The sequence below is a fragment of the Sceloporus undulatus genome, chromosome 6 (assembly GCF_019175285.1).
Source record: "Sceloporus undulatus isolate JIND9_A2432 ecotype Alabama chromosome 6, SceUnd_v1.1, whole genome shotgun sequence".
Taxonomy (NCBI): domain Eukaryota; kingdom Metazoa; phylum Chordata; class Lepidosauria; order Squamata; family Phrynosomatidae; genus Sceloporus; species Sceloporus undulatus.
In genome coordinates, this window is record NC_056527.1 from 121,398,527 (window position 1) to 121,410,647 (window position 12,121).

Consider the following 12,121-nt stretch of genomic DNA (forward strand, 5'->3'; position numbering starts at 1 on the left):
AGGGACTCATACAGGAAGGAGTAGTTCTCCATTCTGCTTGGATAGGCAAGGGATTGAATTTAGGTGTGTTCAAAAGCTGCACTGTTTCACTGAGGCCCCCGCCTGCCTTTCATTTATCTGTGTTTCAACCTTTGGCAGTTTTTGTACAGTGCTTTCAAATGCCAGTGAGGTCTAGATAGTGCTATCACATTCTCTCTGCCTATAGTGTGCATGGGCAGACTTTGCATCTCATTGTGCCTTGCCTGGATTCTCATATAGCCCTGATTTGAATCTCATTCAGTTGTGTACGTTGGGGGAAAAACATACTCAGTTTCCAGTGTAGGAGCATAATAGTGAATTGTGAAATCTGGATCTCTTATACAAGTTTAGCTACTTTTTTTCCCATGCCCGTTATTGACTGGTGGGTGGTTTGGTGATCCTCCCCACTTCGTGCAAATGAATAGGTCATCCTAATCTTCATTTTGGCAGAATGTACAGTGGTTATATCACAAGAAGGGAATAATGTCCCATTTATCTTCCAGGGCTGGAGGTTGGTTATATGAAAGACGGAGGCTGTGCATTTTCCTTGAATAGGTAGAGGAGCTAAAAGTAAAACGTTTTCCTTTTTTACCTTTCTTTCCTTCGAAACAGGACACAGCTGTCATGGAGGGTGTTCAGGTAAACCCATGGTGGATCGTGCTGAATTTGGTTCCTCCGTTTGTTATTTTGAGTGATTCTTGATTTAATTCACTCCAATTTTGTTCTTGACAGAGTTCTCTGGCAGAGACACTAGATAGCAGTGGAAGTTCAGACACGCAAAGGACCGACATGATCTACACAATTGAAGATGTTCCCCCCTGGTACCTCTGCATATTTTTGGGGTTACAGGTACAGTTTAAGCATACTGTGGCAAAATATTTTGGCTTTCAGATTACTCTTGGTGAAGAGTAATTAAAATTCAAAGGCTTCTCCTTTGATGTGTGTTAGCAGGAACTTGGAAATGATCGTTTTGGATCATTTAAATTGAAAGCTGCATAAGGTTTTAGGAAGAGCTATGGCATATAGAAAGGCATTTGCCCCCAAATCAGAATTAATTGGTAATTACGTAGAGGTAATTTAATGTGCTCAAAGTGACATTGATAAAATACTCTTGGGGTCCTTGAAATGGCAGAAACAAACTCAAGGTAACAATATATACTGATTGCTAATAGACCACGTCTTTGTACTTGCAGCACTACTTAACCTGTTTTAGTGGGACTATAGCCGTGCCCTTCTTGCTAGCAGATGCCATGTGCGTTGGGTTTGACCAGTGGGCTACCAGCCAGCTGATTGGGACCATATTCTTCTGTGTTGGAATCACAACTTTGTTACAAACAACCTTTGGATGCAGGTGAGTTTAATGCTTACTATTTAGTAAGCTACCTACCTAATAGTATGCTTACTATCTAGAGCTACCCCCCAAGCTACTTGTCATATCTGTTTTTTCTTCCTGATGCTTTCCACATATTGTACAAGTATTCCCCAAATCTTCAGTCATCATTGAGCGTTATAGTGCAACACAACTGGGGGATTCTGCATTGCTATACTATAAAGAGTAAAGCCAGAGAAGAAGGAGGAAGAGCTTCCTAAATATATTTATAATTATTCAAACAGCAGACATCCATTTAGAAGTCTGTTAGGATTTTTTTAGCAGCCCCTTTCCGAACAAGGTTTGTCCCCCTTCCTACTTCTTCCTAGCCATTTTATCAGTGATAGCAATGGACCCACAAGGGTTGGCAGCTGCTGATAAGGGTGCAATACAAGGGTCTAGTAAAAAGCCCCAAGTGCCCTGTCCCAAACAAGGCATATGAGCTTATAATCTTGAGTTGCACTTACATAGGTGACAGACAGGATTCTGGTCTTCATATTATGGGCAGATAATATGAATTACCTTGTAATTGTGCCTTTCTGAAATATATGTTTAACCTTCTCCACCTCCCTCATGTTCAGGAGTTATATTTTAACAACTGTCTAAGCACAGAATGATTTTGAATACCTTGAACCTTGGGGATTTGCTTGGGGTGGGTGGTCCCTTCATTGATACAGGTCATAGCTCTTTCATACTCTTATTGTGTTATTGTGGCCAGTTCATTATTGGTGAACGGCCTTCTCTTGGCATCTTTTTGAGCATTTAGAAAATTGAGATTTCTACCTAATAAGTATTATTCTGTACTTGACTAGTTTTTTTTAATTTAAAAATTGATTTTCATCTTTATTCAAGATCCAAAGTATGGTGAGCAATGTTCTATATCCATACTCTTCCTGCGTGGAACAAGAATGAGAAACGAAGTGGAGAAATTGTTGTATTAAACTTGTGTCAGTTCCAGTTATTCCAGTAATTATAAATGTTGGAATCTTTTCCTCAAAAGTAGAATATATTTACCCATGAAACAGAATATTGGGTGGAGGAGAGTAGCTCAGTCGGATAAAGAGCTCAAGCCAGTGTAAATAACATTGTGAAGACAGTTTAAGAGAATCCTCCCAAGGAAAACCCCGAGCCTTGTGCAGTAATTATCCAGGTTTCCTGAATTAAAGTCAGAGTGATCTGTTATCTGTTTTTTCTCTTTTATAAAATGCACTTTTGTCCTTTACTTTCTCTTTACCTGCCAAGAATACTTCTGCTTTTCCTTTCTTGAAATACAAAGGTGTAGGCCACTCTCCTTGGTTTTCTGGAAAGAAGATCATATTTATTATTCCTTGCAGATTGGCTAATGCTTTGTTCCTCTGCCTCTTTGAACTGCCCTGCCCTGCCATTAAAATGAACCAAACCCTAAAAATGTTTCTTCTCTAATCTGGAGTAGGTCAAAGTGTGCCAGATGCACATATAAAAGCCACCATAAAAAAGAAAGAAAGAAAGAAAGCTAGATGAAATTGTGCTGACTTCTGTGTTTCTTGTTGTAAAAATCCAGCCCTAAGTGTGGTTACAGCTCACTAGGAGTGTCCAGACACTAAGATTTGCTAATTCAATTTAAGACCTCCTTTCAGCCTTTGCCATTCTAGTCAGTGTTTGCATGAATAAGTGGTGCAAAAGCAAACCAGGAATGGGAGCAATCAGAATTGCAGAGGTCCTCACTGCACCAGATCTGCTGACCATGATTGAGAGATTGGAATACTGCATCTGAAACTATCCACAGTGATAGTATTTCCTCCCCTTTTTCTTCAAATCAATTTTACAGTGCTTTCAAACATCAAATTCCATTGTTACAAAAATACTATCGGTTACCTGGAGTGGTTCTGGCAGCCTAGCATCCATTTGGATTCTAGGATTGAAGCACCAGCACCTTAAAGAACCGGAGGATGAACTCTCACAGTCTGGAAGGACCAAAGTAAAAGTTGAAGTTGCTCTGTATTGCATCAACTCTTTGAAGGAACTGCCACTGTAATTTTAAAGACTTAGTGTTCTTTCACAGTATGTCTGTGTGAGCATAATAATTTGCATTTCAGCTAGCTGAAGTAAGTGTTGAAATGTTAATTACTGCTTTTGCCAGCCAGATGATCTCATGATGTGCAGCGATGCAGATGCACATTAGCAGAATGTGAGGAATTTGAGAAAAGATGAGTTGTTGTATACTTGAGTCTTTATTTTTCCACCTCTCTGTTTCACATGAAAGCCAAATATACTAATTAGCCTTGCATTTTATTATTATTATCCCTGTATTCTATATGAAATTAGGACAGCTTTCTGCTTGGGAAGGCAATATATAAATGCATTAAATACATTTTGCAGAGCAAAGTGCTTTAGTGTGTATATATGGAGCCTAGCTGAGCTTTTTAGGGTGGAAAAATGCTCTTAGAGCAGTTCATAGTAAAGTAACATTACTTGCCTGTCTCATTATATTAATATTATTTAGATATTTGAAGAATGTATCTGTTGATCTGATGCAAGAAAAATGGGCCAGTAGAATATTTCCATTTTACTGATGTTGCTTGTTGTTGTTGTGTGCTTTCAAGTCATGTCCAACTTATGGCGAACCTCCCTCTGAGGCTGAGAGTGTGTGACTTGAGTGAGGATTCAAACCCTGACCTCTCAGAGTCCTTGGCCAACAACACTCAACACACCACCCTGGCTTATTTTTACTTGTGAGGATGGGTGTGTCCAGAGTCACTGCCTCAGTTAGTAGATAATCTGAGATGTGTATCTCTTCCTTGTTATTTCTCTTTACCTAAAATCTCTTCTAATTTTATCAAATGCAAATACACCCCAAGATAGTCCTTTTCTTCGACCTCTTAGAAAGATTTTTAGGCAAAGCATGATGTCGTTGCAAAAAGTGTAAGCCGTTTTCTCACCCTCCCTCCTCTTCTTCCCCCAGGTTACCTTTGTTCCAGGCCAGTGCATTTGCATTCTTGGCTCCTGCCAGAGCTATTCTCTCCTTGGACAAATGGAAATGTAATAACACAGGTGAGCAAACACCCTATTCATTGGACAGGGGAAAGTTATCCTAATTCTCTTTTTAAAAACAATTAGTGGTTGTGTTGAATTTTGAAAATCTGGGGGAAAGTTCTGTAGCCTCACCTGATTTTGGGATAACTCAGGGGCAGATCCTGCCCAATATGTGTCCAGTGTTGGGCTCTAGCAAAACTTGGCTGTAGCTAGTAAGTGAATGATGGAAGAGGCAGGCTTCATGCTGGTGCTAAGAAGTGGTAGTTCAGTATATGAAGACTGGCCAACCCATTTCAATCCCAGATTTTGATTTTTGTTTTGGGCTGGTCTATCACAAGATCTAATTTTACAGAAGAAAAAGCGAACATCTGCTGGTGGCTGTGAGATGGGCTGCATGAAGTCCCTTGGTTCAAAGGCAGTGCTGGAGGAGCAGTAGTGGAAGAAGACTGTCTTTTCATGCCCCAGTTTTTCTTGCTTTCTCAAACCCATCAGGTTGCCCACTGTGGGAAACAGAATGGCAAACAATTAGTCTGATCCAGCAGGGTTCTTGTTTAAGTTATTTTCACTTGGGTATTTTTAGGCAACATTTGTTTTGACAGATGTACTGGAATAAACCACAGTGACCTTTGCAACTCTGGCTTGGCGTTATAGGGTAAGCCGCAGCAAATCTTGGGCTGTGACCCTCTGTACCCTGCCCCTTCTGGTGCGACCATGAGAAGTTCGGTTTTAAACTAACCACAATTTAGAATTATGTTCAAAGCCTACAACTGTGGATAATCTTAGTTGTGATTAGTAAAGACAGGCTAGCGACATAAACTGTGGGTTCACAGTGGCTTGTTTTCAGTACTTATTGTTTCAGACATGATAAGTCACATTTGGACTACAATGGAAGCAAAAGCTTTTTAATGCAAGGCATGCTTGAAGAGGAGTGGGGGGTGGATAAGCCTGACATTTGCTGTATCTGACTGTTGCAACACTTGACTAAACCGTGGTTTAGCGTTAAATACATATGCATTCATAAAGATCCTTTGACCCTAAGTTTCTGTTCTGAAAGATAGCCTTCCATTGTTTCTGTGTTGTTTACATGATGTTTTGCAGAGTAGAAAGTGCTTCTATTGTTACTTGCTAGCCTCAACACCTTGAATACAAGTGTAGGTTAGTGTAACTTGGTCAGTTATAGATAATCAGGAGGATAATTATGGTGATGTCCAGGATATCTGTTAGAGCAAGCGAGTATAAAATATTGCAAAAGTGCTTTTGCTACTAATTGATATCTGTGAATGACTAGAGGAAGACCCAAACTGTTGCTTAAGAAGGCAGATTGATCAAATCCTGATGACTCAGGGCATCTTGCCTCAAGTTGCTTTGATGCATTCTTTGAATTAAAATCTCTATCTGGTTCCCAGGAAAGCCCAACTAGATTTCAAAGATGATTGTATGGAAACGATTCCTGAGCTGATGGCTTATCATTAGATGCAAAGTGTATTAGGGTTCTTACACCTTGTCTTCCAAGCAGCCGCTCTCTGAGAGAAGCCAGTATTGTCCTCATTTTGCAGAGGGAGAGACAATGAAGGATAATGGTTAACAGATAACGATTCAGCCGCTTTCAGCTGCCTAAGCCCAGGGTTAAACTGAGATGTGGACTTTGGTACGTGTCCAGTCTTACACATATAGCCATCTTGTTCTTCTCAGGTTGGATGAAGTAGTTCGGCAGCATCTTAAGAATTAGTATCAGATGTGTGGGTTTCTCCTCTCCCTCCCCAAGTGTAGCTGGAAACCCTTTTGAAAAACACAAAACCTTGGAAAGAGATAATGCACCAACATTCTTTTTATCTTATTCAAGAAGACTGTTTTGGGGGTTTTCTTTTGCTAAGTAAATGCAGCTGGACAGGAAATGCTCTTTTAAAAAACCTCAACATTTCCAAACATCCTTACATATTTGTAGCTATAGCCAAAGTTTTTCTAGAGGAGAGTGTGTTATAAATATTTCCCTGGTTGACTTGCCTTGACCGGATGCCAGTCTTAAACTTCATGCCCAGCCATTTGTGATATTTTACCTTCACAGTGCTCCTTATCTTTTCCTCCAGCCATCTAATAGCAATGGAGCAGGAACTTTTTAAAGAGCCAGAGTGAACCACATTAAAATTTATGTACTTTCAGGAACTGGATGATGTCTGGTTATAGAATCAATTTTGTTCCTTTTGCATAGAAGTCTAGACTCTCACAGGCACAGATTACACTGAGCATGTATTATTATGTGTTAACTGCTATGCATTAGGTCAAATAGTCTGACTAGATAGATCAGTCTGATTCCATTCCTTCATGCCTAAGGGGCTATGCCCTGATATGTGGAAATGACTCCGGAATCATAAATATAGACTTTTTTGTTTCTTGGAAGAACCCTTGTTCTGTCTTCCTTGACCACTTCTAACCTTCATGCGGCGTCAGACAGGAACTGCTGTGGCTGTCTAGCCAGGAAAATTAATAGGCGACCCAGTTGGAGACATAATATGCAAACGTCACATTATCTGTGCTGTGAAGTCGTGCACATGCCAGCCTTAAGTAAATGTCGTCCGAAGTAAATGCTTGGAGTTAGCCACTCCGGTATATTGTGTGGCAATAATGCTGAGCCCTGGAGGGATTAATGTATCAGTACAATGCTTACAGCCTGTTTCATTAACAGAAAAAAAGTGCTTCTATACTATGTGTGGAATAGGAAAAATGTGAACCAGAAGCAAGAGTGAGGTTGAATTTAAAAGATTAAATCATACCATATTGGGGTGGGTAAACCTGTCAATTGAAAATCTGAACAATTAACTTGAACCACCCGGAGTAAAAATGTTAAATACTGGGGGAAATAGTCCTGGCTACAAGAGGGCCCCATACGAATATCCATTTTGCCTGGGCCAGCGTTTCCAACAACAGCCAGCACCCATAACTTTTGGCCACTTCCAAACAGAGCATGCCCATGGGTGCAGGCATCACCTTGCCTTTCTTCCTAGCAACTGTAAGTGGCTTTGTGGTCTTCTTTCTTTTTCAGGGAAAGATTGCCCAGGGTAGGTTTGCCTTAGGTCGACTCCTAGGGATTAGGTGGCTGCAATGTCTTCTAGGGGTCCTTAAGAAGTCCCCTGCAAAAAAAAACATACAAACCCAAACACAGCTTTTCTGCAATGCCATCAAACTTCCAGGTCATTTCCTAAAACAGTGCAGTGGAGGCAGACACATGGCACAATTACCTCTGTGGGCTTTTGAGGGCCAAAGAGTTTTGAATGCCCTTGGGGCCATAAAAACAACCTTCGGGGTGCACTTCCCCTACTCCTGCCTTGAGTAAATTATCCAGTGTCATAGTTTTGGGCTTGCTGCTTCTTTTGTCCCTGTCTTGTTCTACATGGAATTTAGTGATGAAGGGTGGAATGTCATCTGGGAGAATTATTGCACTTTATTTTGCCACAATGCAAAATGTTGGTTTTTTTCCCCCTTCCAAGGCATAACGGTTACAAATGGAACAACGGAGCTGCTGCATACCGAACATATCTGGTACCCAAGGATACGAGAGGTAACTCGCTTAGTGGATTCACTGCTGTTTCCTCTCCTTCAGTGGATGCTACTCATCTGGATGGCTCACCACCTCTGAATTGTTAAAATGGTTGCCCTCTTACTTTGCTTCTTTTTTGAAAGTGGCTTTGTCTACATGTTCACACCATGCAGATTTTAACCTTCCATGTGTGTTCCTTTGTCACTGCAAAGCTACAAAAACCCAGGGAAGCGTATTACGCTGTTGGTGAGGGCATGCTGTCATAGCAGGGAGTTGGCATTCTCCATTTTGTGACATGCAAGTGCTTCTCAACACTCATAGCTACAATAACTAATTAATTTTTTTAAACCCCCACTGGATTATCTTGCTCAACTGGGCATCCAACTGCTTTGCAAGAGAATAAGCAGCACATTGTCATTGTATTTTTGTTTCAGAATGCCATCTACAGTTGGGAGCACTGCCTAGCTTTCCCCAGATGATTTGTTTCCCATGCTCAGTTTCTCCTTCCCCTCTAATACCTAGTCTTTAGATGCCAATGTCCTTTATCCTTAAGAACCCAGGACACTTGTCTCACTACAGGGGAGGGAAACATTAGTATAGACCTCCCCCTCCAATTCACACGTGTGTCATGGAACTTTTCTCCCATCCCATTGTTTTGGGCTGCCAGTTGTTCCTCAATTTAAAACATCCCCTCTCTCTTCCCCATCTTCAAACCATAGCTCCATCCTGCCAAGAGGCCTGCAGCCAAGGGGGGGCTGGCAGTCTCCTGAGACCACTGCGCTGCTCTATGCCAGCTTCTAAAGAGCACGTGTGACCAAATGCATCATACACTCTGCCCCTAGGAGCTAAGAGCATCACCTCCGTGGCGCCACCAGCCCCTGCCGGTTCGATCTGAGAACTTTAAAGGTTAGCTTGGAACCCAGGTCTTCCTGTATGACAGTGTGATGTGCTATTGACACAACTGCCAGGCCAGTCTAATGACCCTGTTGTGTGTTTTAAACCAGAGCAACGTGCTTAAGCAGTAAGAGGAAGAGGAGGACGTTGATAACTATTCTATTGAACCGGCTTCTGTCGGTGCCATATAGAACGTACCTCTAAACTTCAGATATTCTTTCGCCTGGAAAACTTACTGCATAAGCACCCAGTTGAATGACACATGCCATTGCCCAGTTCTGCTTAGTCAATGAAATCTTTGGCTTGCAGTTCATGGCCCATTCCAAACCCTGCACAGATACATAAATGAAAGCTTTTTTGTTTTTGCTTTTAAAAAATCTAATTGAGATATTTCTTTTTTCTCTGTGTTCAGATCCAAGGTGCTATTATCATGTCATCTTTGATAGAAGTGGTAATTGGGTTCTTGGGCCTGCCAGGAGCTCTCCTGAGATATATTGGGCCTCTGACGATTACGCCGACTGTGGCTCTCATTGGGCTCTCTGGCTTCCAGGCGGCGGGGGAGAGAGCGGGGAAACACTGGGGCATCGCCATGCTGTAAGTATGCCTTGCTTTTCCTTTCAGTGTTGATGCTTTTTAGTTCTCCCTGGATTAGCTGCCAGGGCCAGGCAGTGCAGAGCATTGCCTCTGATCCCCTTTATCTAGTATCCTAAATTGAGCCCAAGTGGGTAGCCCACATGGTGATGCCGCAGGGCTCCTCCGCTGATTTTAAAGAGTGTGTTGCTTTCCAGATGCTTAACACAGCTAAAAACATTAGTAAGAGTAAAAACTGAAAGAGTAAGAAATAAACAACATCTGGATGAATGACTTCTTGAGGCCAGTGCAAAAGGGTTCTGCTTTGTTTAACTACCTGAGTCAAAGGAGAGGGGCTTATCCAGACCTCCTTTGCTAAAGTAGTTTTGGGAGAACTGGTGTGAATGCCTGCCCATCGCTGCGACCAAACACAACACTGTGCCCTTTTTGCCTGTGTTCTTTTTGGCAAGATTATTTTAAATGGATTGGTTAAGAATCATAGAGTTGGAAGGGGCTGCAAGGGGCATCTACCCAACCCCTTCCATGAAGGGATAAACAATTACAGCACTCCTGAAATGTGGCTGTCCAGTCTCTGTTTAAAGACCTCCAAAGTCCACCACGCTCCAAGGCAGTCTCTTGAACTCTCAAAGAATATTTACAGTAAAGAAGTTCTTCTTATTGTTTAGGTGGAATCTTATTGATTTGGTTCTAGTCTCTGGAGCAGGGGTAGGCAATCTTTTTGAGCCGGGGGCCGGGTTGCTGTCCCTCAGACAACTGGGGGGCCGAAGCCAAAAAATAAATAATTAAAAAAAAATTTTAAAAATTAAATATATAAATAAACCAAGACAAATGTAGGACAAAATTTTCAAATGGAAGACACTTTTTAAAAAAAATGGAGGACATGCGAAAAAATTTGCTGATTTTTTAAAAAATGTTAATATAAATGCATGTTTCTGAGGCTTCTATAGACAATTGCCCCCCAAAGGCCCCGGCGGCAATTGGCGGCAGGACCGGGCTGGGACCGGTCCCAAGGCCTCGCCGGGCCGCATCCAGCCCACGGGCCGCAGGTTGCCTACCCCTGCTCTGGAGCATCAGAAAACAAGCTTGCTCCCACATGACTTCCTTTCAGATCTTTTAAAAGCGCCATCATATCACCTCACAGTATTCTATTTTCAAAGCTAAACGTAGCCAGTTTCCTAAACCATTCCTCATAAAGCTTGGCTTCCATACCTTTGATCACCTGGACATTTTCTAGCTTGTCAAAATCCTTCTTGAATTGTGTAGCCCAGAATTGGACACAGGATTCCAGGTGAGGTCTGAACATAGGGGAACCTTTCTTGATCTGGACATTGGAAGGCTGCTATGCAACAGAAGGTGAATCAGACTTCCTCTCTATTGCAGCAAAAGGCAGGATTTCCAGCTGAGGGTGGAAATGATAGGGAGGTTTCTACTGGGCAAATGCCAGTAGAATATCAGAAGAAAAGCCATAGCAGTTCAGCTGTAGAAATGACGATGTGGGTTTCCTTTACTGGAGGTATTTATGCAGAGGCTGGATGGTCTCCTGACAGGGATGCTGGGGCTGCATTTTGCACTGCAGAGTTTGCCTTGAAGGTTGACTGCATTGCTTGTAAGGGTAGCTTCCAAGTTTAAGATTTTGTGATAATTGCTAGGAATCACAAGTGTTTATTTTGACTCACATTTACTTGTTCTATTAGCCAGTGATTCATGGATTAACCTATTTTTCACTTTCCCCTCCCCATTCAGAACTATATTTCTAGTGCTGTTGTTTTCTCAGTATGCCCGGAACGTCAAATTCCCTTTACCCATCTACAAATCCAAAAAAGGATGGACTGCATACCGGTTGCAGCTCTTTAAAATGTTTCCTGTGAGTAATCGTTTGAGTTCTCAGTTTACTTGAGCTTTGAAATTGTAGGAGGCTGTAATTGATTTTTCTCCAACCATATCACGAAACGGTTGCTGAGGACAAAGTAACAGGATAGCACTGCTTCACAGTTGTGTCCTGAAGAGTTTCAGCCTTTTCAGGCTGTGTATTTCCTTAGAGTCCTAAGGCAATCTTGATGAACCTCATGTTTATTGCAAGAAACCAAAGCTGTCATCAGGGATTATTAAAAAATGCGGTCTTTATGAAGACGGGCAGGATATAAATCAAAGGGATAAAACTTCACTTCTGGGGCGACTGCCCACATAATTGGTTTTTTTAAAAGCTTGACTAAATCATTTTAGCTAGCAGGGCTCTGTCAATGGCTATCCGCTCTAATAACTGAGTCATTTGGTGACGTTAAGACAAACCTGTCACAGGGGTTTCTTGGAAAGATTTGTTCAGAGGAGATTAACCTTTGCCTTCCTCTGTGGCTGAGAGAGAGTGCTTTGCCCAAGTTCATGTAATGAGTTTCCATGGCCCAGTGCGAATTCAAATCCTGGTCTTCAGAGGACTAGTCCAGCTCTCAGACTACTACACCATGAACTTCTGTATTCAGATGTAGTATACCTTTGGTGATTGTATGCAGAGAACTAGCAGGGGATAGCCACCTCCTTGGCTCAGCCCTGATTGTGAGCTTCTTTTTTGGCTCATCTGTCTGTCCACAGCTGCATACAGTCTGCTATCCTAGAAAGTATTTCTCATGAGATTTAGTGTATCAGTGCACCTCATCCGCCACATTGATATTGTTAATCGTCATCCATTGCCACAGGTGCTCTGCACA

General features: G+C 41.9%; 1 protein-coding gene across 2 annotated transcripts in view; it reads left to right on the forward strand.

Annotated features, from left to right (window-relative positions):
* The window catches only part of SLC23A2 (solute carrier family 23 member 2), a 50,535-nt gene that overhangs the window by 28,119 nt on the left and 10,295 nt on the right, over nt 1-12,121 (forward strand). For both annotated transcript variants that reach the window (XM_042475505.1, XM_042475506.1), the window contains 6 exons: nt 751-867; nt 1,212-1,369; nt 4,329-4,417; nt 7,885-7,955; nt 9,241-9,422; nt 11,163-11,283. In XM_042475505.1, the coding sequence (XP_042331439.1) occupies nt 751-867; nt 1,212-1,369; nt 4,329-4,417; nt 7,885-7,955; nt 9,241-9,422; nt 11,163-11,283 (738 nt within the window). The remainder of the gene's footprint in view (nt 1-750; nt 868-1,211; nt 1,370-4,328; nt 4,418-7,884; nt 7,956-9,240; nt 9,423-11,162; nt 11,284-12,121) is intronic.